Source organism: Muscardinus avellanarius (genome assembly GCF_963383645.1).
Source record: "Muscardinus avellanarius genome assembly, chromosome: 13".
NCBI lineage: Eukaryota > Metazoa > Chordata > Mammalia > Rodentia > Gliridae > Muscardinus > Muscardinus avellanarius.
Window position 1 is genome coordinate 26,569,066 of NC_137799.1, and position 25,337 is coordinate 26,594,402.

Here is a 25,337-nt window from a genome sequence, read left to right on the forward strand (position 1 = left end):
AGTTTTCCTGTTTGTAAAATGAGGATAACACCTCCTTTGAAGGGTTGTTCTAAGGCTATGAGTTAATGGTTTTTGGTATAGCTAGAATTGAACAAATATGGTATATGGTAGAAGGGGCCAGAGACCTAAAGTACTCGAGGGAAGAAATGAAACAGATCCTTTTTTTTTTTTTTTTTTTTTTTTGCAGTACTACTGGGGATGGAACCCAGGGGCATTCTACCTCCAAGCTACACCTCCAGCCCTACTTTTTATTTCTTATTTTGAAACAGGGTCTCTCTAAGCTGCGGAGGGCTCACTAAGTAGCTGAGGCTGGCTGCAAACCTGTGATCCTCCTGTCTCAGCCTCCCAAGTACTGTGATTACAAGCATGCACCATCATCATGCCTGGCTGAAACAGATCCTTTTAAGTGAAAATAGCCAATAGCCAAGGCTAGAAAAATGCAGCACTGTGGGGTTGTACTTGGGAAGCTGAGACAGGACCATCACATGTTGGAGGGCAGCCTCAGCAATTTATCGAGGACCTCAGCAACCTAGCAAGTCCCTGTTTTCAACACAAAGTATATCTCAGAGGTAGAACGCCCCTGGGTTCAATCTCCAGTAATACACACACACACACACACACACACACACACACACACACACACAGAAAATTCCAGAAACATTAGAAGGCTAAGTCCCCCTGAAGAGCCTCAGGTTGGTCCCCTGTCCTTGTGAAGGGGTGGAGACCAGGCAGAGGTGTTGCAAGATAAGGCACACACAATATGTGTTGTTCTACAATGTCAGCTTTATTGATCAGAAAGCAAAAGGGGATAGTCACCACTGGATGTTCAAGCCTGTCCCTAGAGGACTTTGGTCAAACAGGGAGTCAAAGCATATTTCAGCACTTCTGCACAATTTTTAAGGTCACTTTTCATAGTTCACACAGTGTTAGTTCAAAGTCCAATTTGAAAGTCCCGTCTGTGAGATGGGAGGTTTCTGGCTGTTGACCATGGTCTAGTCATCCCTGGGGGGCTTCAGAGCCCCTAGTCTGAGAGGCAGGCAGGAAGGGCCTGTGTCTCCTCTTGGAGGCAGAGGACTTGGTGCCTGACGATCAACAGTCACTTCAGGCTGACCCTTTCGGCTGACAGGGCTCAACAAAGTGGGGGCAGTTGTGGCGCCTGGCAACCACTCGCTTCACTCTCATCTAAACAGCCTTGGGTTCTTCTTTATATAGGATTTTTCTGGATGCTGGACTGTTTATCTTTCTTCTTATTGTTGGCTTATAATTACTTGTTCACAACCATCCCATAATATTCTATCCCATAACATCTGCTTCCAACTGTCCTATAGTATTCAATCTCATATTTGCTTACAATTATCCTAGAATATTCTATCCCATAGTATTTGATTACAACTATGCTATATTTTATCCCACGCTCTACACAGTCACGAAGGTGAGCTGTACAAAGGGCAGCGGACCATCCCAAAAGAACCCTGTACGAGAAAGAGGTGTCTAGAGGGAATACAGGACCGACAGGTGGCGTTCCACGCTGATTTCCAATCCAGGAGAGCTGCCCAGCCCAGACACTTTTCTCTGGAATGTAACCCCGCCTTCTTTTATCATAGCCTTACTCACATGACGCCATCTCTTCTCTTAAATTCTCTCGTTGGTGCCTCCTGTTTGAATGCTTGCCATGCAGAAAAGCATGGATTAAGGTCCTGCGGAATATCCTTAACTTTCACCTGGTAACAACAGGAGTGAGGCCGCTTAGAATAGGGTCTGCCACATGTAACCACTTTTAAAATCCTTTCAGAAACGCCAGCAATTCCAGCGACTAGGGAGGCTGAGGCACGGGGATCTCATGTTTGTGGCCAATTTAACTAGACCCCATGTCAAAATAAAATAACAATAAAAAATTAAAAAAGAAGGGCTGGGATGTGCCTCAGTAATAGGGCCTCCTGGGTTCAATCCAGTGTACTGCACACACTCACAAAATCCTATCAAATACACCAGAGCAGCCAGGCGTGGTGGCGCACGCCTGTAATCCCAGTACTTGGGAAACTGCGACGGAAAGATCGCAGGTTCGAGGGCAGTCTCAGAAAATTAGCGAGACCCTTAACAACCTTTGGAGACCCTGTTTCAAAATAAAAAATAAAAAGGGCTGGGGGTGTAGCCCAGAGGTAGGACGCCCCTAGGTTCCAGCCCCAATACTACAAAAACGTGCATGCAGCTAAGGTTTTAAAAGTGTTTATTAAGTATAACATCAAAACGGTCGGGGAAGCGGTCTTTTAGAAACACTCGGGCGAAGCCAGGATCTGCGGTCTCCGAACGCAGCGCCACTTTGGGAATTCAGCCGAGAGAAGTTGACATCCACCAATGAGGGACGCGAGCTTTTTAAACTTTTTCTGAGGGCTCAGCCGCTTGGACCCGCGGGGACCAATGAACGGCGGGCGCGCGGGGGCAGGGCCTCGCCAGGCGCGCTGGGATTGGTAGTTTCTCGCGCCGGCGCGCTCGTGGCCCACACTACGGCTCCCACAAGGCCTTGCAGCACCCCGCCTCCGCCCGCGGCTCCGCCTCCACGGCGGCGGCAGCAACAGCGGCGGAGGCGCGATGGCCGACGGCGGCCAGCCTGCCGAGGTGCCGGGCCCGCGGGACTCTCCCCGGCTGGAGCCCCGGGTCCCGCGCGCGCCGGGGCCGGGCGGCAGCGAGACCCCGCGGACGGCGGCGCTGGCGCTGCGCTTCGACAAGCCCATCAAGCAGGCCTTCTACAACACGGGCGCCGTGCTGTTCGTGTGCCTGTGCTGCGGCGCCGCCGTGCTCGTCTACTTCATCCTGGAGGCCTTCCTGCGGCCGCTGCTCTGGGCCGTGCTGTGCGGCACCTTCCTGCACCCCTTCAAGAGCTCGCTGACGCGCCTGGGCCGCCACTGGCTGCGGCGCCTGCACCGCGCGCACACGCCCATCGTGCTGGCCGCGCTGCTGCTGCCGCTCTGCTTCGCCGACTACGGCGTGGAGGTCCTGGGCGAGCAGGCGCTGCGCCGCCGCCGCCTGCTGCTGCTGCTGGGCGCCGGCGGCCCGCTGCTCTACGGCCTCTACTACCTGGGCAGCTACCTGGGCGTGCAGGTGCTGCTGGCGCACGCGGGCGCGCTCATCTGCCGCGGGCTGGACTACTTCAGCAGCCTGTGGGTGAGTGAGCGAGCGAGCGGCGGGCTCGCGGAGCAGGTTCCCGCACCCGAGGTTCGCGGGGGGCGCAGTCCTGCAGCTCCTCCTCCTTGCCAAAAGGCGGTCCGAGGTCCGCCGCTGAGCTGCTGCCAGTGCCAGTCTCGCCTACCTTCCCACGCCTGAGGAACTTGGAACACTTCCTTCCAGAGGGAGGCCGTTGTGATTTCAAACAGCCCTGCCTTTTTATTGGGCCCTACTAGGGGGACAGGTGATCTGGCCGAGAAGTGTTGTTCTATCTTGTATTGGCTCCAGAACTTGGAGTGGGTGCTTAGCTGTACTCCTGGTTGGAGAGGGAGGGGTGCTTTGGTCACCCCGACTTCTGCACATCAGGATGCCAGAGATGGAAGGGACCCCGGAGATTCTAGCCCGTTTTGCTATCCTACTGTAGGAACGGTGACTGCTTACCAGGCCTGGGCTAATTAGGGACAAAGCAGGGGCTGGCCAACGTCCTTTTCTCGAGTCCTAAAGCAAAGTGTTCCTCACTGGGCTATCCTGACTTGAGGCCATTTTTTATTTTTTGTTCCGGTAATGATCATCGAGCCCAGAGCCATTCTACCTTCAAGCCACACCCCCCCCCTCTGCCCTATTTATTATTTATTTTTTGAAACAGGGCCTCACTAAGTTGCAGAGGGCCTCGCCAAGTAGCTGAGGCTGGCCGCGAACCGCGATCCTCCTGTCTCAGCCTCCAAGTAGGGGGATTACAAGCATACTCGGCTGAGGTCATTTTAATATAGTTTGCAAAGAGTTAGTTGGGTGTTGAGTGGCCTCTTGCTCTCCACACTCTACTTCTTGGGAACTACTTTTGTTATAAGGTAACCGAGGCACATCCCCACCTGCTTAGATTACAGCAGTGTACAGGGTGAAAGAGAAGTAGATTGTGATGCTTGGATCGCCCTAAATTTATTTTTAGATCAGGGAGCTTTAGAATTGGAAGGAATTTGAAAGATCACCTAGCAACACAGACTGACTCAAACCACATTGTTTATCCATGTATTTATCCATGTATTTACTGGGAATTGTTAACAAGTGGAAAGCCAGACATGGTGGCACACGCCTGTAACCCCAGCATTTAGGAGACTGAGACAGGAGGATTGTGGTTTGAGGACAGCCTCAGCCACTTAGTGAGGCCTTTTGCAACTCAGTGAGACCCGGTTTCAAAATAAAGAGTAAAAAATGGGACTGGGGTACACTGTAGCTCAAGAGGTAGAATGCTACTAGGTTCCATCCCCAGTACCAAAACAAACAAACAAACAAACAAACAAACAAACACAAAAACCCACAAGTGACACTTACGAATGTTAAGAATGAAGCAGGGTGTGGTGGTTCATGCCTGTAATCTCTGTACTTGGAAGGTTGAGACTGGAAGATCACAGGGAAACCCTCCAGGGGACCCTGTTTCAAAATAAAAAGGGTGGGGTGTAATTTGGAGGTAGAATGCCCCCAGGTTCAATCTCCAGTATTAAAAAGTTAAGAATGTAGATCAGTACTTCATTTATTTGCAGTACTGGGGATGGAACCCTGGGACATTCTACCTCCTATTTTTTATTCTTTCTTTATTTTTATTTTTCTTTCTTTATTTATTTTTTTGTGGTACTGAGGTTCCTGGAAGCCCTTCTATATCCGGGCTACACTCCCAGACCTTTTTTTTTTTTTTTTTTTTTTAGTTTTTGGAAACAGGGTCTCCTAAGCCAGCGCGGCTGGCTTCGAACCTGTGCTATCCTCCTGTCTCCTCTCAAGCGCGGGGATTACAAGCGTGTGCCACCACGCCCGGCTTATTCTTTATTTTGAAACAGGGTCTCACTGAGTTGCAAAGGCCTCACTAAGTAGCTGAGGCTGGCTTTCAACCTGCACGATACTCCTGTCTCCGCCTCCCAAATGTTGGGATTACAAACGTGCACCACCACGCCCGGCTAAATCAGTACTTTAAAGTTGGGGATATAGGGATGTAGCTGAGTGATTAAGCTTTCTTAGCACGCATAAGGCCCAGTATTGTTCCTCCACCCCATCAAAAGGGGCAGAGAGCCTGGCATGGTGGTGCACGCATGTAATCCCCGCTCTTGGGAGGCGGAGACAGGAGGATCGCGCAGGTTCGAAGCCAGCTGCTCTGGCTTAAGAGGCCCTGTTTCCAAATATAATAAAAGTATAAAATAGGTCTGGGAGTGTAGCCCAGAGGTAGAAGGGCTTCCAGGAACTCCAGTACCACCAAAAAAGGGAGGACAGAGAAATACCAATACCATTTAGAATAATTTGGTTCACTTTTTTCTGTGCAAAGGTCAAAGCATGTTGACATCATTAAGTTGAGAAATAATTCCCATCTGTTAAGCAAGGTTTTGAATGGTCTGAGGTTATTTCCTTCTCTTGCCCTATCAGTGTCACCTCCCAGCTCAGACTTAAAGTTGGTCGAGCATGTTGTTAGGTACTGGACTTTGTGAAGGATTCATAAAGGGAGTAAGTAAGAGGCAAGCCCTGTCTTCAAGGTGCGTATGGTCATAAATGAACAATGGACATATCGTGTGTGTGTGTGTGTGTGTGTGTGTGTGTGTGTGTGTGTGCTGGAGATTGAATGCAGGGACTTATGCATGCTAAGCAGGTGCTCTATACAGAGTTAAGCCCCAGCCTCATAGATGAGTTTATTCTAATGGAGTTCTTAGGCATACAGATAAATGCTCACTATGAATTATGGGCTACAGGGTCAGAATGACTGCCCCCAAATCACATAGTTTATGAGCAAATGTTTTTCTTCCTTTGTTCTTCCCTCCTTTTCTCCCTCCCTCCCTCCCTCCGTCTCTCTCTCTCTCTCTCTGAACCCAGAGCCACAGCAAGCTAGACAGGTGCCCTACCGCTGAGTTATGTCACAAGCCCTGGGGTTCATTTTTATGAAACCCAGTTCAGTGCTCTTTTATCTTGTTTCCTAGTTCAGTTATGTGGATTAAATGCCTCTTATATAGAAGGCAGACCACTGTGTGCTGTTAAAAAGTATGACATGCCTCTTATCTCCAAGAAATTCAGTCTTGTCAAAGTCTGACACATCTCTAAATCTGTTAAAATTTTTGACTATTGATACTACCCAAGAATCATAGCCATCAAACTGTAGGAAATTTGAAACAGAAAAGCCTGCCATATATGAGTATTATGTGCTTTCAGTTGGAGCAAAGGTTGAGTATGTGGGTTAAGTTGGCATGGTCGGGGAAACAGTCATCTGTGCCAGCCCCTCCCAGATACTCAGTAGGAACAGTTAAGGATTGAGTACCTGGGAAAAGGTACCTGGGATTACAATAGATTTCTTTCTATTGACAAGAAACCCTCATGTTTGTATTTTGCTTATGTGGGTGGTAGGTGATGAGTGAAAGAGAAGGGACAAGATGTGTTGACTGGGTGTTGAAAAGAGGAAGGCCAAGCCAAGTAATGCTTTTTTTTTTTTGGTGGTAGTGAGAATTGAACCCAGGACCTTCATATACTGAGCACATGCTCTACCACTGAGCTAAGTCCTCTGCTCTACAATGAATGGTTTTAAAAAGGCTTGTAATCCAGTTGTTTGGCCACAGTGATGGGAATAAGGGAGAAAAGAATGGGGTTAAACACGATTTTCTTATAAAAGGGCCAGTATAAATGGATTGGGAGTAGGGAATGGTGGAAGGGCAAAATATGAACGAGTTGAGCCTCTGAGTCGACCTGAATTTGAGGGAAACGAGACAGTTGGGTTTTGCCGCAGCAGTGCCTAGGGCTGGGTAGTTGGGTGGGGGCGAGATGTGCTCAGTGGAAAGTGCTGATTAAGCCCTGACATGAAGCAAGAGCAGGTCACCGGGCTGGCGGGAACCCACTCTGCTATCTCAGCCTGTAGCAGCTTGGTTTTGTGAGCCCAAACTGCTTTCTAGACAGTTTACAAATGTGAGCCTGTTGCTGCAGAGAGGCATAGGTGAGAGAGGCAGAGAGAAGTTACGTTAGAGCAAAACCACATTTGGGTGAGCTGAGAGTTGATGCATTTAAGATACAACCTTTGGACATGTACCATGTGCCAGGCACTGGATTAGGTTCTTTCATGAGTGTAGTTTCACTCTTTTTTTTTTTTTTTTTGGTGGTACTGGGGTCCCTGGAAACCCTTCTACCTCCGGGCTACACTCCCAGACCTATTTTATATATATTTTTTGGAAACAGGGTCTCTTAAACCAGAGAGGCTGGCTTCGAATCTGTGTGATCCTCCTGTCTCCGCCTCCCAAGCGCGGGGATTACAAGCGTGCGCCACCACGCCCGGCTATAGTTTCACTCTTAACACAGTCCTGGGGAACAGGAGGAAGTAATTTCATATCTGAGAAAGTAATTTAGAGGTTGACCTGCCCATGCCATCAGGAAATGGCGTTCATTGGACCTGTCAGCCAACAAAGTCCCACTGTCACCCTGACTCTTCGTGGTAACCTTCAGGAAGGATTTAAGCACGTTTTCCCCAATGCATTGTGTTTAAAGACTTTAGTTTAATTAAAAAAAAAAACAACTATAAATGGATTTTAGTTATCAGGAAAAATATAAAAGAATATCAGGACTGGACTAACCAAGTTGTTCCCCCAAAGCCCTTGGATTCTAATGATCTAGAAACCTTAGTCCCTTCTCTCTCTCCCCGTGTACCTTTGCAGTTTTTTTTTTTTTATAGTATTCTCAGTGCCTTTTTCCTTTCCCTAGTTTATCTTGGTGGTTTAGCTTCTCTTCATGTTACTTTAGATTATCGCACCTCTTCCCCTTGACTCCAGTTCCCTCCTAACACCCCGTGTTCTTTATAGGTGAAAAATGCAGGTCCTTTAGGTATGAGCATATTACAATACTGTCCTGATAGTGATTTCAGAACACTTTAAAAAAAATTGGAGTGGAGATGCAGCTCAGTGGTAGAGCACTTGCCTGCTTTGCATGAGGCCCTGGGTTCAATCCCCAGTACTGCTGTCCCCCTCCCCGCCAAAATCATTTTAGCTGGATGTGGTAGCACATGTTTGTAATCTCAGTATTTGGGAGACTTGGGACAGGAGGATAGAAGGTTCAAGGCCAGCCTCTGTTTCCAAATAAACAGAAAGGGCTCAGAGGTAGATTGCCCTCTTGAGTTCAATTTCTAGTACTCCTCTCTCCTTCCCTCTCAAAACAAACAAAAAAAGATGAAGGGAAAAAAGCAACAGATAGGCCAGGTGGGGTGGCGCACACGCTTGTAATCTCAGTACTTGGGAGGCTGAGATAGGAGCATCCCAGGTTCGTGGCCAGCCTCAGCTACTTGGCGAGGCCCTCTGCAACTTAGTGAGACCCTGTTTCAAAGTAAAAAATAAAAAAAATAAGGCTGAGGATGTAGCTCAGAGGTAGAATGCCTCTGGGTTACATCCCCAGTACTGGTGTGTGTGTGTGTGTGTGTGTGTGTGTGTGTGTGTGTGTGTGTGTGTGTGTGTAAAGAATAGTAGAACGATCAGAAAAGCTTCAGTTACAGACTCAAGTCTGCCACTTACTGCTGAGGGACCGGCGTCGACCAGGGCTCTCCTCGAGCCACTTGATCCCAGTGTGTCAAGAGAGGGGTTTACGTGGACTGTGTCTAAGTTTCTTTAATGTTCTATTTTAGAGATCACAAGAGTCCTTTAGGAAATGCTTGCTGGCCACGTGTTGGGGCCTACTCTGTTCCATTTTTATACCCTAGGTTTCTTTCTGTTTATCTGGCAACAGAGAAGAGACATGTCCAAGGCTTAGTTCTTAAATGGTTCAAAAAAATAGATTATAAAAGTTACTGACTCTATGTTGCCATGTGACAAAGAGAATGTTGCCATGTGACAAAGAGAATAGTTTGCAAATTAGAGTTCGGGTGCTGGGCATGGTGGCACACCCCTATGATCCCAGGACTTGGGAGGCTGATACAGGAGGATTGCGGGTTCCGGGCCAGCATGTTAGTAACTTAGTGAGACCCTGTTTCAAAATAAAACATTGAAATAATGCTGGGGCATGATATCCAGATGACAATAAACAGTATGAAGATAGTCTAAAAGACAATCTCTGCTATGTTTTAGTGCACATAATAGGTAGTTCAAAAAGTTTATAGTGTATGGTTAATGGCGTTAAGTGAAAGGAAATATGATTATTTATGGGTCTTTTTGTGTGTGTGTGGGACTAGGGCTGGAACCCAGGGCCTTCTGCCTCCGGGCTATACCCCCAGACCTATTTTATATTTTTGGAAACAGGGTCTCTCACCAAGTTGCTGCCGTAGTTATTAGTTTTAATTGGGGGGCTGAATGTTGCCAGATTTTATGTAGTCTTATGTAGTATCTGGCACCTTGGTGCTGCAAAATGATTATGGACTCTGTGTTTTGAAAAGGACACATTGTATTGAAGAAAATAAACTTGGAAAAGTATGTCCTCTTATCTGTCTCATTGATTTATAAGTGAAAGAAAATTCACACATGATCAGGTTTGTTCATAGGTTAAATATAGCTGACATTGATTTGTTAACCTCAGCTTTGGTGTTAATGAAGCCTTCAGATTAAAAAACTCTTGCCAGGCGTGGTGGCGCACACTTTTTATCCCAGTTCTTGGGAGGTGAGATGGGAGGGCCACAGGTTGGAGGTCAACCTCAGCAATTTAGCCAGGCCCCCAGTAACTTAGAACCTGTTTCAAAATGAAGAATAAAATATGTCTGGGGGTGTAGGTCAGAGGTAGAGTGTGCTGAGTTCATCCCAGTATCACCACCGAAATAAATAAATAAATAAATAAAATAAAAGACAACAACAAAAAAGAATAAAAATCTCTTTGGGAGCCTGAGACTAGAAATTGTTCATCGAGGCTGGGAGATAGCTCATTGGTAGAGCACTTGCCTGCCATGCGAGGCCCTGGGTTGATTCTCCAGCACCGCAAAAACAAAAAAGAAACGGCGAAATTGTGTATCAAATGTAGGATTTTGCTAAATTATTTTAAAGATTTAGCAAAATTTTGTGGATTATTATTATTTTTTGGCAGTACTGGAGATTGAACCCAGGGGCATTCTGCAAAAACAAAACAATTGAAGCAGCATAGAAGTTTATGCGGTAAAAAGAAATCATCTCTTTTTGCACCACTGTAACCCCTGTACAGATGTTACTACTTTTAACTGATGTATAGCCTTCCAAGTTTATTTCTGTGCTTGTGTGAACATATGAAATTTAGGGGTTTTGTTCTTTTTGTTTTTTAAACAAAAATGGGATCTCTTACATATAATTCTGTACTTTGCCCTTTCACTTATCCTTGTATTCTGGACCCCTTTCCTTATTTAGAGATAGATGTCTTTCTTTTTAATACTGCTATAACATAAATACTCCCCCCTTCCCATTCCTTTTAGAAAGTGTTTCTAACAGATTTTCTCAGTTCTGAATTTGTGTTACATTTTGTGTGTGTGTGTGTGTGTGTGTGTGTGTGCATGTGTATATGTGTGTGTGTGTTACTAGGAATTGAGCCGAGGGGCGTTCTACCTCTGAGCTACACCCCCAGCCCTATTTTATTTATTATTTTGAAACAGGGTCTCACCAAGTTGTTGAGGGCCTTGTTAAATTGCTGAGTGCCTCACTGAATTGTTGAGGCTGGCTTTGAACCTGAGATCCTCCTATCTCTGCCTCTCAGGTACTGGAATTATATAGGTGCGTGGCACCAGGCTCTCTACTAATGGGGATCCCCACCCCCACCCCCCGTACTGGGGATGGAACCCAGGGACATTCTACCTCCGAGTTACACCCCCAGCCCTATTTTTTATTCTTTATTTTGAAATAGGGTCTCACTGAATTACAAAGGGCCTCATTAAGTAGTTGAGGCTGGCCACAAACCCCAATCCTCCTGTCTCAGCCTCCCAAATGCTGGAATTACAACTGTGAGCCACCATGCCTGGCTCACTAATGATGATATTTTGACATTTATCTGCACAGTATGAAGGATTCTTAAAAGTAGAACTGGGGAGTCAATTTAAACAGCTAGTTGTTTTAGGCTAAAAGGAGATTATTTGTGAGATTTAGGTTTATTAGATAAGAGTACTTCTTTTTTTTAGACTGAATTTCTCTTAAAAAAATCAGAAGTATACAGTCTTTCTTTTTCTCTTCCCTCTGGTATTGAGGATTGAACCTAAGGGCATTCTACCTCTGAGCTACACCAGCCCACTTTATTTTTTATTTTGAAACTGGGCCTAAAGTTGTGGAGGGCCTCACTAAGTTGCTGATGCTGGCCTCGATCCTCCTGTCTCAGCCTCTCAGTTATTGAGATTACAGTATTTGCTGCCATGCCTGGCTTTCCAAGTTATTTTAAGACTTGGTTTTACAGGAAAATATTTTAATATATTACAAAATAAATTCATTATAAAAGAATTAGTTCTCAATATAGGCAATTTGGAAAATACAGAAAAAGGTAAAGGATAGGGGTTCAACACAGTCTTTGTTTACCCAAGAACCTTGGACTCTTCCTAGTATAGAGAGGGAAAAAAGAATAAGGAAAAGGAAAAACATTTTTATCTCCCTAGTACAAACACTTAACTTTAGTACATTTCCTTTTTCCTTACCATATAGTAGATATGATCATGTCAAATGTGTGAGGGTTTTTGGTATTTTCCTTTTAATACTGTGCTAGGAATTTTAAAACTATGTAGTCTTTGTACTTTTAAAAACAGTTTTAATGGTTGTGTAACATTTTATTGCTTGAATCCCATTTGTAGTTAATCATTTCCTGGTTGTTGACCTTCTGGGTAAACACCTGCTTACTCTTCTAAATCACATTCTGATGAGTTTCTGGACATCCAGAGGTCTTCCAGAATCTATCTTTATTTTGTAAGAATAAATTTCAAAGTGGAATTATCAAGCCAGAAGCTATGTACATTTTAAGACTTAAGCATTATTTTTAGTGATAGATGTGTTTACAGTTATGTAAGAGATAGGACATTCCCCCTCCCACTTTTGTAGTAATCCTTTCAGTTCTTTTTTCTTTATGCTCTTAATTAGATTTGAAGTTTTTTTTTTTTTTATTTGCCTTTTTGGGGGGAGGCTCATGTTAAACTTGAATTTTACTTTTTAGACTTTACTAGTCCTCAAATTTGTTCTGGATTATGCATTCCTTTCATCTTTTATACGTATTTTATTAAAATACAAGTTTTTTTCTTTTTTTCTCCCCTCCGACACTAGAGATTGAACCCAGGGGTAGTATACCTCTGAGCTATAACTGCAGTCCTATTTTTTATTCTTTATTTGGAAACAGGGTCTCTCTCTCAGTTGTAGAGGGCCTCACTAAGTAGCTAAAGCTGGCCAGGAACCTGCAATCCTCCTGTCTCAGCTTCCCAAGTACTGAGACTACAAGTGTGCACCACCACACCCAGCTCAGAAACTTGTATTTTAGGCTGGGCATGGTGGTGCACACTTGTAATCCCAGTTACTGTATTTTCAGTACTTGGGAGGCCGAGACAGGAGGATCACAGGTTTGCGGCCAGCCTCAGTTTCTTACTGAGGGTTCTCCACAACTTAGCCGTGTTTCAAAATAAAGAATAAAAAATAGAGCTGGGGTGTGTGTTGGAGGTAGAATGCCCCGGGGTTCAAACCCAAAACTACAAGTTTCCGTGCGAGCTACACTGATTTCTTGTGAGCTGCTTCAGCTCCGGTCATTTAGCCATTTAGCTTTGGTGTATGGAGAATAGAGTGAGGGTGCTGGCTGATTCTCCTCTTTTTAAGTGTTGCTATTTCTTCCACTAGTAATATTTTCTCAGGCTTACTTCACTGGTGCAAATAACTGAGAATCAGTTTCCCTCTGTTACTTGGATGGTTTCTACAACAGGGTCATGCCTCAGATCGCTGCCTTTTACTTCTTTTCTTTGGTCCTGGGGGCTTGAACCCAGGGACAGTGTACCTCTGATTTGTCCTTTTTGTTTTTCAGTTTAACACAGGGTCTCAGCAAATTGCGAAGGGCCTCACTAAGTTGCTGGGCTGGCCTCAGACCTGCAATCCTCCTGTCTTCGCCTCCCCAGAACTAGAATTATAGTAATGTGCTAGCCTGGCTGCCTGTTTTTCTAATAAAAAAATTACTTTCATAGTATTAAGTGTATTTTGTAGAATGAAGTAGAACCTGTTTAACCAGATTCTTTTTATATAGTTTTTTCCTTCTTGCTTTTTTCCTTTTCATTTCTTTTCTAAACATTGACAGAGATTCCACAAGATTTGGGTTTTAATTTAAACTGATAGCTGATATAGTGAATATTTTACCTTAAATATTTTTGTGTATAAGATGGGTTTTGAACTTTTAGTATATCTGAAGTTAAAGATGGGTTTTGAACTTTAGTGTGTCCTAAGTTAAATTATGTAGTTTCTATATTTTAGAAATATTTAAATATTATGTGAAATTCCAAATTTCACATAATTTCTATTTATTTCAGAACACTTTATTTAAACAGGAGAGGGGGATGTAGGCATGAATCTTCATCTTCTCTGTGCTGTGTCCTCTGTATAACTGTATGCTTATCTTGATGCATTCTTAATTTTACAACTGTGTCTATATTTTATCTTTTAAGATCTGGACGTTGGTGGTTGGCTATGTGTTGACTGTTTCGTTCAAGTGGAACACAAGCACTGAACGCTACTTGAGAGCCATTTCAATTCCTGTCTGGATTATATTGCTTTTTCACTTAGGTGGGTCCCTTCGTTTTTGGAAAAATAAGTCTAGTTAAGGTCAGCAGAGGCTGACTCTGTGAATGAAAATGAATTTGTTATCGTATAATGTATTTAAAATTCTTTAAAATAATATTTAGGAAACGTTATGCTTTAATCTTTGACTAATATTTAATGAAAATGATAAGCTCTAAAATGTATATCTTTTATTTTTATTACATGAAGTCCTTTAAAAGTAAATATGTCTCAAAAAGTAGAGCACACTTAGCTATCAGGATTTTTTGCTGAGAGTTATACTCAGGGAGGAAATAGATACACAGTCAAGGATGCTAAGAGATGACTAGTGTCATGTGGTTGAAGGGACCAGAGCTGTTCACTCTGGATAAGAGGAAGGGGCTGGGTTATAGGGGTGGGGAGGAGGTAGAGGTGAGGAGGCCTATTGCTAATATTTAAGGACTTTCTGTCCTGTGAAAGAGTAGTTTATAAATAGATTTAACCATGAGGAAGAAATAACAGTTATGAGTAGTTTGAAGGAGACAAATCCATGTTCAACATGGAGATTGTCAGTGTCAGAGCTGCTCAGAGTAATGAGAGTCCTACTGTGTGAAACCACTCACCGATAGCTGGGTGGCTGCTAGGATGTGTCCAGTGTTTATTTTTTTACCCTAACATGACACACATCGTTGGGGCTCCTTCCTTCCTTCCTTCCTTCCTTCCTTCCTTCCTTCCTTCCTTCCTTCTACTGAGCTACCTCTACAGCCCCCATTTTTTCTTTTTTTCTTTTGCGGTACTGGGGATGGAACCCGGGGCATTCTACGTCTAACCTACACACCCAGCCCTGTTTTTTATTCTTTATTTTGAAATGGTCTCAATGAATTGCAAAGGGCCTCCCTGGGTAGTAGCTGAGGCTATTGGTAAATTGCAGTCCTCCTGTCTCAGCCTTCCAAATGCTGGGATTACAAGTCCAGCTCTTTTTATTTTTTATTTTGGAACAGAGTCCCTCTAAGTTGCCCTCAGATTTGCAATCCTGCCTCAGCCAAGAGATTGAGATCACAGGTGTTTGCTACCTTGCCCTGTTAGGGACTCTTGTTTCCATCATATATTAGGTTAAAAATTAAAAACAAAATCCAGCAACTCAAAGCAGTGGATAGCTTAAAGTAGTTTTTAGAGCTGTTTATTGCTATAAATAAAATAAACAGTTGGTTGAAAATGTCTCTGCTTAGAGTGTGATGCTAAACAAAGCAGCATTCTCTAGATTTGTTGAACTGGAATGCTAGAGTTTATAAAATCTCCTGCTATCTGATGTGACTTATTTTGAATTTGGGGAAGTAGGTAGGTTTATCCATGAGCATTTAGAGGGACTTAAAGAAACAGAAATGGTTAGAGATAAGGACTTAATCCTTAGTGACTTGTAATATTTTTGCACTGCATACCAAGGAGTACACATGGGAGCTTTGCTGGGCTCTTGATCCTTTGGGTGCAAGATATATATACTCTTCTGTGTCTGGTTCTGTTCTTTCTGGTGTCGCATGGGTGGTTTCAGTTTGGGGTGGCCTTTAAACCCTGGCTGTGCCTTAGGATGGGCTGGATACCTTGGGCAGTATAAGCCCATTAAGGGTAGGCTGGCACATACCTGGCTCTTTAGACCAGAGGCTTGTGAGAGCAGGGGTGCACTTCAAGAATCCTTGAACTGAGATCTCTCTGTCTAATGGTGTTTTGAAGAAAAAATTGACCTGGGAAATAATTTTTGTAACTAGCATGTATACCAGATTGTTTTGTCAGTCTATAAAACGGAGTCTTTTTAAAATTTCAACTAGGTTTTTATTTTACTAAAAATGTTAATCTTAACAATTTTCAGCATCCCTGGCTGGTTCATGGAGAATTCCAGTGTTCCTGCTTATTGTTTTCCTGATGTCTGTGGGTACCCTCTACGAAAAACACAATGGAAGAGAGTCTCCTGGTAAGAAATAGAGCACTGTTCTTAGAAGTATTTTGAAAAACTACTTAGAAGCATTTTGAAAAATTCTATGATGGCATTGCTTTGAATTTACCTAAAAATCTGTAGTGGTCTCTGAACAGATTGTAAATTTATTTAAAATATCTTAGGTTTTTAGGTGATATTCTCTTTTACTATTTCTTTATTGAGATACAACTCATATAAGGCAAACATCAACCATTTTTAAATGACTTTAGTACTTTCACAATATTCTACAGCCATCACCTCCATCTCATTCCAGGACATTTTCATCACCACCCCACAAGGAAATTCTAATCAGTTCTTCATTCCTTTTTTTAGGGGGGGGGCAGGCAATATCTCAGCATCTAGATATTCTTACCTATACATCAGTTGATGGATGTCTGAGTTATTTTAGTTTTTGGCTATTGCAAATAGTGCTGTTATGAACATTCATATGCAAGAATTTATTTCAATACCCATTTCCAATTTTTAAAGTTATTTTTTAAAATTTAACTTTTAAGCTGGGTGTGGTAGTGCACACTTGTAATCCCTGCACTTGGAAGGCGGAGACAGGAAGATCATGTAGGTTCGAAACCAGCCACGCTGGCTTAAGAGACCCTGTTTCCAAATAAAAATATAAAATAGGTCTGGGAGTGTAGCCCGGAGGTAGAAGGGTGTCCAGGAATCCCAGTACCACTAAAAACAACAACAACAACAAAAAACATTGTATATATTAGTCATATCCCTGGTACTTGGGAGGCTGAAATAGGATGATGGCAGGTTCTAGACCAACCTCAGCAACTTAGGGAGATCTTCAGCAATTTATGAAGACAATGTTTCAAATTAAATAAGAAAGCCTGGTGTAGTGGCGCATGCTTGTAATCCCGGCGTTTGGGAGGCAGAGACAGGAGGATCTGCAGGTTTGAAGCCAGTACAGGTTCGAAGCCAGCCGCGCACGCTGGCTTAGGAGACCCTGTTTCCAAATAAAACAAAATGTAAAAATAGGTCTGGGAGTATAGCCCGGAGGTACAAGGGCTTCCAGGAACCCCAGTACCACCAAAAAAAAAAAAAAAAAGAAAGGGTTGAGAGTGTAGCTTGGAGGTAGAATGCCCTTGGGTCCAGTCCCCACAACCAAATACACACACACACACACACACACACACGCACGCACGCACACACACGCACACAAACACACATATATATTAAATGAGTATTGTGATATTTTGATAACCCATAAGCCATTTTCAGTTCTTTTGAGTATTTACCTAGGGGTAGAATTACTAAGTCATATGCTAATTCTGTGTTTAAACTGCCGCAGCAGAAGTACCATTTCACATTCCCACCCTGCAAAAGCATGAGGGTAACATGTCGTCACATCCTTGCTAACACTTCCTAGTTTTCTTTTTTCTTTTTTGGTGGTACTAGGGATTGAATTTAGGGACATTTTACCTTCAAGCTATACTCCAAGCTGAAACAGGGTCTTGATAATTTGCCGAGGCTGGTCTTGAACCTGCAATCCTCTCTCAGCCTTCCAAGTACTGGGATTACAAGTGTGCGCCACCATGCCCAGCTAGTTTCCATTTTTGATAATAGTTTGTCTAGTGGGTATGAAGTGGCATTTAATTTCTTCCAGCGGTGTATTGTAGTTTTCAGTGTGTAAGTGTTGTACCTCCTTTTTTACTCCTTATTCTTTTTAATCCTGTTTTCTTAGTTTCCTTTTGGTATGGCTCATTGTCAGTGTATAGAAATATGACTCTTTTGTGTATTGATCTTGTATCCTGCAGTTTCACCGAATTTGTTTTTCCCCCCCTTTGTGGATTTATTTATTTATTTATTTATTTATTTATTTATTTATTTATTTATTTATTTATTTATTTATTGGTGGTACTGGGATTCCTGGAAGCCCTTCTACCTCTGGGCTACACTCCCAGACCTATTTTATATTTTTATTTGGAAACAGGGTCTCTTAAGCCAGCGTGCGCGGCTGGCTTCGAACCTGCACAATCCTCCTGTCTCTGCCTCCCAAGCGCAGGGATTACAAGCGTTCACCACCATGCCCGGCATGGTGGATTCTTTAAGATTGTTTAACTAATGGCTTTTATACCTTCAGATTTTTTAACACACACACACACACACACACACACACACACACACACACACACACCTGGGTCAGAGTCTTATTTGGTTAATGAATAATGTCTGAGAGTTGTTACAATATTTTGTATACATAGTTGTATGCTTAGAATTTTAAAATATCAGGAAGAAGAAACTCTCTAAAGCATAGGATATACTTAAACATATTGAAGTCAACCACTAAGCCAAGCATGGGAAGGAGGGCTGGGGAAGGAATGGGATGGGGACTGGGGAGGGGCTAACTGGGTGATGTGTGCATATATGTCTACACAAGTTTTTTACCCCATTATGATATATGAATACAATGCACCAATAAAAATTAAAAAAAAGAATTTTAAAATATCTGAAACAAAGAAACTTTAATGACATATCTGATTGTAGAAAATAGGGAAGATTTTATTTTATATCTTCTTGTCTATGTTTTCTTTGTACATACTGTGTTCCTGCTCAGAATTTGTTAGACTCTTCTGTGATTATGTATCAGGTAAGTGGAAGTAAATTTTCTGCCTTGGCAACTAATATGGAAAGCAAGTATAGAGTATAGTCAGCCTTTTTTTTATTCGTTTTGTTTTGTTTTTTGGTGGTACTGGGGTTACTGGAAGCCCTTCTACCTCTGGGCTACACTCCCAGACCTATTTTTACATTTTTATTTGGAAACAGGGTCTCCTAAGTCAGCGCGCGTGTGGGCTTTGAACCTGCGCGATCCTCCTGTCTCTGCCTCCCAAGTGTGGGGATTACAAGCGTGCGCCACCACGCCTGGCTAGTCAGCCCTTTTTAATGTAGTCGTTCACTCAGTGCTTCTTTATGTGTGTGTGTGTGCATGCGTGTGTGTGTGCGTGTGTGTGTGTTTCTGAAGCTTGAACCCAGGGGCAGAGGCATTCTACCTCTGAACTACACCTTCCAACTTATTTTATCTGGAAACAGGGTCTCCCTAAATTGCTGAGAGCCTCACTAAATTGAGGCTGTCCTTGGACTTGTGATCCTTCTGTCTCAGTCTCCCAAGTACTGGGATTACAATCGTATGCCACCACACCTGGCGATTACTCTTATTTTATAAATGAAGAGATGTAGGCTCAGAGAGCTTTTTGCTCTGAGTATGAGGAGTTTCTTCAAAGATAAGGGGAATGAGCACAGATGTATCTTTAATATATGGGCATCCGTCCTGAGAGGACTAGGATATGGCCCATTGCTCTTCTTTCTGGCATTGGTAATTATTTTTAAGTGAACAGGGTGTCTTTGCCAGGAAGGTCTGGTAGTTTTGTTTGGGATGGCATGTAATATGAATGATGAACAGGTTTGATCCAGTTAAGAATAAATTGGGAAAAAAAGGAACAAACTAAATTGTTTTTACTGTTCATCTCCTACTCTCTGGTTATGCTTACTATCAGTTAAGCAAGCCTAGAGAATCTTCTTCTGGCCCATGTCCAGCCCCTTGTGAATCGACTCTAGAAGTGATGGACAGGGAGATATATTTCCCACATTAGTGATAGAGACAGGCCTTCTTCAAGGAACCTGCGAGCTTGGGGAGGCTTTACTTGGCATACAGGGCCACCTGCCAGCTAACATCTTTGGGTATACTTCTGCAATTGCCACTCTCCTGTGAAAAAGAAGCTGATCAAGAATTATCTCCTTGTTTAGACTGGTTTCAAAATGCACTCTCTCATGATTATTAAAAAGTTAGTTGGTTCTTTGTTGAGTTAGTATTAACAGATTTTAATCTGACCTTGTGATCTGTTTCTGTGTGCTGGACTCCCAAGTTTCTGCCCGATAGTGGCCTGTTTGTTTGCACTTGTGTAGATTCCCCACCTCACACTGCCCCTGCGCTTGGGAAGGCTGATACTTGAAACCTTGGATACTCTTTCCTCTTCTTGTTTTTGGTCCTTGAGTCCCAAGGTTGTGTTCCCTTGTTTCTCTGCCTATTTTTAACTGGAGCTTTTTATCAAATACCGTGACCTTGCCTAGAATTCTTCTGTCCAGACCCTTGGGGTTTTATTAAAACAGTTACTAAAAAGTTATCTGTGAGCCGGGCATGGTGGCGTGCACTTGTAATCCCAGCATTTGGGAGACTGAGACAGGAGAATCGCACAAGGTCCAAGCCAGCCTCAGCTTCTTAGTGAGGCCCTTTGCAACTCAGTGAGATCCCGTTTCAAAATAAAATAATAAAAAATAAGGCTGGGGGCATTGCTCAGAGGTAGAATGCCCCTGGGTTTCATCCCCAGTACTGAAAAAAAAAAAAAAAAAGAAAAAGAAAAAAGAAAAAAAAAGAAAAAAGAAAAGTATATCTGTTTAACAACAGCAGTTGCCAGGCCTTCTGTCCACAGTTTCAAATACACTTGGTTGATTTTCTCTGTGTGCTAGTCCATCCATGCTGTTGTGAAATATTAGGCTACCCTAAAATGACTGATTCATGTGTATATTAACTAGAATGATGTTACATAATTTTATCTCAATGTAGCTAAGAGTTATTGAACATTTATTGCATATTTTAGTGACATCAGCAGGTTGGAGAATTAGTCTTTAAGCCATCCTTTTGAAGATTTAATTTATTGGCTTTGTTCTTCTCAAGCCTTCCAATGCCTACTCCATGTAAGCTATCTTAGTTAGCTCTGTGGGGAGGTCTAAAATATCTACTGAGGGGGCTGAGACTTAGGGAAATGTCTGCACCGTAGACTGAAGGGGATGGTTCAGAGACACTGTAGAAGCACCAGCAGCCTATGCGTGGGGTTTATCAAAGCGTACAGTTGTAGTATAGAAGAGTTAAGACTTACTGAGTGCGTCCTAGTTCTAGGTGTCATTCCAAACATTTACATGCGTTGTTGCACTTGATTCACAGATAAATTAGGAATTTAAGCCAGGCTTGGTGGCTCTTGCTTGTAATCCCAGTACTTGGGAGGCTGAGACAGGAGGATCGCAGGTTTGCAGATAGCCTCAGCTCCTTAGGGAGACTGTCAGCAACTTAGGGAAACCTTGTTTCAAAATAAAAATAAAATAGGTCTGGGGATGTAGCTTGGAGGTAGAATGCCCCTGGGTTTGATTCCCTAGTACTGCAATAAGTAAGTAAGTAAGTAAGTAAGACTGAAGGTGTAGCTTGGAGGTAGAATGCCTCTGTGCTTAGCTAGCCCTGAGTCCTTGCGTTCTTTGGCTGTTGTACCACTTCCTTGTACCTCTCTGCTCTTCCCATTCTACCCTGTATTCTGGCCTTATGGAACCCTGTGCAGTTCTCTGAAGAGGTCTCCACTCTCTCTTGCCTTTGTGTCCTTATCTGTTCTTGTGTCTTCCTGAAACATGTTTCACCTTTGCCTGTAAGCTACCATCCTCTCCTTTCTTCCCAGGGTAGACGGGTTCTGTCTTCTCAGTGTGACTGTGTTTTGGTAAGTGGATTTGAAGGATGACATCTTTTAATGTTCTTTTTGAATAGCTCTTTTGGAAACCCTTCCCTGACCTTGCAACATGGACTAGATCTGTCCTCTCTGCTCCCATTCTGCACTTGCTGTACATTAGCTCTTTACTTACCAAATTGGAGCTGATAGTCTTAGCATTAGGCTGGACTTGAGGCCAGGTCTTAGTCTCTTATCTCAGCATACGTACAGTCTAGTCATCTATTTGGTGAATGAATGCTTAGTGGGCATTTAGCAGTGTCAAGACAGAATGCCGCTGAACTGAAAGTCCCTATTTGAGGAGCATTAAGATGATCTTGTTATTTTGGAGCTACTTCAAAACCACTAGGAGACCTACTTTTTGGATGCCTCAAAAGTGAGCTCATCGTTTAAATTAAATTGCTTGTCAATAGGTCTGTTTAGTAATTCAGAACCCTTGACCCTTTTTTTTTTTTTTTGATGTATCTGGGGGATGGACCAAGAGACATTCGACCTCTGGGCTACACCCCCTGCCCAATTTTTGTTTATTCTTTATTTTGAAACAGGGTTTCACTGAGTTGCGTAGGGCCTCACTTAGTAGCTGAGGCTGTCTATAAACCACTATCCTCTGGTCTCAGCCTCCCAAATGCTGGGATTACAAGCGTGCACCAACACGTCCAGCTCTCTCTTTTATTTTAATCTTATAGAAGAGAGAATACTTTTCATTTTTTTTGGTACATTGGAATTTTTTTTCTCTTTCTTTTTCTATTCTGCTATCCCAGAATAGCACTGGATACTTCAAACTTTGCCCTTGAGTGGGGCCTGCCAAAAAGATCTCTCCTGGACATTTTTCTGAGAAGCCTTCTGCCCAGAAGTTATTCTTTCCATTCCTCTGGTTAATTCCCACTCATCCCTTTTTCTCTTTGAAACTCACAAAACACTCAGCCCATCATAGCAAAAAAATTTTTTTTTGGTGGAACTGGGAGTGGAGCCCAGGGGCATTCTATTTCTGAGCTACACCCTCAGCCCTATTTTATTTTGAAACGATTTCTCCACTTGAACCTGTAGTCCTCCTATCTCAGCCTACCAAGCACGTACCATTATGCTAGCTCTTTATAGCAATTGCCAACACACATTTTTTTTTATGTGGCTCTTTAATTTATATATGTCTCTTTTGCTTGATTCCTTGGGGCTGGGTCTAGTGCTGTGTGCACTGGTCTCCCCTGTCTGCCACTTCAGGTCAGTGGCTGAACATTCCAGACCTCTTTTGCTGGTCAGTGTTTTATTTGAATTTAGTACAAATGCTTAAGCATGGTACGACCTATTAGGAACTTCAAGTGGGACCATATACCATGAAACAAAGCCATGATGTTCTTTTAGATTTCCAGGTAGTGCATTTTGCCTGTGCTTATTATGTGCTTTGTGGCTCTACGTGGTTTTGCATAGTACCATGCATGCATTTGCATGTTCACTTAGGGAGTAGAACACCAAACGGGCTGTGTTATACTGCACTAGAACTTAGTAATACAAAACAGAGTAAGATAGTTTAATCAGGTAACTCTCTGACTTGCTGTGGCAATATTTTTTTGACAGAAGTATACATTGAAATCAACTTGTAAAGTTAAAAAATTAAACCTAGCACTTTAAATTTATATATGGAGTATCTGTCGTACCTGCCATATCAAGTTCCCTAATGAGTGAGACTTGAACTTTTAGTAAAATTTTCTACTGACTTCTCATTGGTTCAGTGAATCAGAAATTATCATTTTGTTTTATTGCTGTTGAAAATTTAGGATTGTGTCTCAATTTGCAATAGATATTTCCTGCTTTCTTCATTTGCTTTAGAAAGTTAAAGACTGTGTGCTTCTTTTACAGGGGCAGAGTTACCAGGGCAAGTAATCTCCATGGCGGCTTCTACTCTAGCAAACCTGGCCATCTCCATCACGGGGTATGAGTCGAGCAGTGAAGACCAGCCCTCCCCCCAGCCTGCAGGTGACTTCTGTCGTGAAGGCCTACGTTGTTCTGGAAAACAGGATGCAGATAGAATATAGGATAAAGGAGGACACCAGCATCACAGGATGCTGCTTAGTCTTGCTGGTTTTGTTTTGTTCTGATTATTTTCCCACCCTCCATTTTTGTCTTTCTATATCATTTCCCCCCCATCTATCTAATTATTCACTTTCTTGGGTTTCTTATTGGTTCTTTTTCCAACCCTCATTTAGAAGTGCTCTTCTTCTTCTTTCTTTAATGTTTTTACTATCATATTTTCTTTTCTCAGTGTCCTTTTCCACAGTCCCCTGTCCACATACTTTATGCTTTCTTATTTTTCCACTTTTTTCTTCTACTTCTGTTGGTTCTCTTGCATTGTTTTAGTTTGCTCTAATCCTTTATGTTCCGTTTCCATTTCCTCAACTCATTACCTTCTTTTTTCCCCTTGGTTGCTTTTATTTTCTATCTTCTAGTCATCTATTTCTCTGGCATTCTCTCTCTTGTATTCTAAAAGTTTGATTGACATGTCATCTCGTGCTATGCATATTGACTGTTTTCCTAAAATAGACCCCTTCTGCTTGTTCTATGTGGAGTTGTAGGCGTCTGTGAGATGCAGCTGATAGACTTACACCAGCTTTAGGGTCGTGTGGTACTGTGAGCATTGAGGAAGGTGGAACGCCTTCGCAGTGTACGCTGGGCATCCTGAGGTATGTAGAGTTAGGGATACTGATGGTGAGCTCTTCTAGAAGAACTGACTTTAGACACACCTGGAAGGCAGGGATCATCTAGGAGAAAGGAATTAGATTAGTGGGAGCATTTATTTTTCAAATCTTGTTTTTTAAGTGGAAAGATGATCTTTAGATTACGAAACTGTTACTCTTCCAAATGTCTGGCTCACTCAGCAATATGGAATTTGCAAATTAGAAGTATACTCAGAAAGCAAAATCAAACAAGAGCGTACTATAACTAGCTTGGCTTTTAGCCCTAAACCTCAGAGTAGAATGTTAATTCTAGTGAGGTAAGCTGATGTTCATGATGCAAGGTATCTTAGCAGTAAAGTTTACCCATAGTTAAACATTTAATGTTAAAAGAAACACCAAAGAATTTATGATACAGCGCTCAGCAGGCTACTGTGTGGCTGCTATAAAAAGTTCCAAAATAAGGGGAGACATTGTTTATTAACAAATATTTAGTGGGGATGGTGATATATACCTGTAATCTCAGGATTGCAGTTTCTAGGCCAGCCTCAGCACCTTAGCAAGACCCTTAGTAGCTTAGTGAGACCCTGTTTTAAACAAAAAAGTAAAACAAGGCCAGGCACGGTGGTGCACGCTTGTAATCCCAGCGCTAGGGAGGCTGAGACAGGAGGATCGCACAGGTTCGAAGCCAGCCTCAGCTACTTAGTGAGGCTCCCAGCAACTTAGTGAGACCCTGTTTCCAAATAAAACAGTATAAAATAGGTCTGGCAGTATAACCTGGAGGTAGAAAAAGCCCTGGGTTCCACCCTCAGTACCACACACACACAAAAAAATAAAAAGTAGGGCTGGGGTTGTAGCTCGGAGGTAGAACGCCCTTGGTTCAATCTCCCATATCAAAAATAAATAATTTAGTGAGCACCTACAATATGTGAGGTATTCTTTTTTTGTGTGTGTGGTATTGGAGATGGAACCCAGGGGCATTGTACCCCAGAGCTACACCCCAGCCCTATTTTTTAGTCATTTTATTTTATTTTATTTTATTTTTGGTGGTACTGGAGTTCCTGGAAGCCCTTCTACTTTTGGGCTACACTCTCAGACCTATTTTCTATTTTTGGAAACAGGGTCTCTTAAGCCAGTGTGGCTGGCTTCGAACCTGCGCAATCCTCCTGCCTCTGCCTCTCAAGTGCGGAGATTACAAGCATGTGCCACCACGCCCGGCTTAGCCTTTTTGTTTTTGAAACAGGATCTCACTGAATTGTGTAGGGCCTTGCTAAGTAGCTGAGGCTGTTCATGAACAGCGATCCTCCAGTCTCAGCCTCCTGAATGCTGGTATTACAAATGTTCTCCACCACGCTCGGCTACAATATGTGAGGTATTCTTCTATGTGCTAGGAATT

The 25,337-nt window shown here is 42.9% G+C and overlaps 1 protein-coding gene across 3 annotated transcripts in view; it reads left to right on the forward strand.

Annotated features, from left to right (window-relative positions):
• Positions 1–2,589: 2,589 nt before the first annotated feature.
• TMEM245 (transmembrane protein 245) overlaps positions 2,590–25,337 on the forward strand; it is a gene marked incomplete at both ends in the record, with an annotated part of 94,799 nt that continues 72,051 nt past the window's right edge. For all 3 annotated transcript variants that reach the window (XM_080709425.1, XM_080709424.1, XM_080709426.1), the window contains 4 exons: positions 2,590–3,162; positions 13,712–13,829; positions 15,667–15,768; positions 23,130–23,246. In XM_080709425.1, coding sequence (XP_080565551.1) covers positions 2,590–3,162; positions 13,712–13,829; positions 15,667–15,768; positions 23,130–23,246 — 910 coding nt within the window. The remainder of the gene's footprint in view (positions 3,163–13,711; positions 13,830–15,666; positions 15,769–23,129; positions 23,247–25,337) is intronic.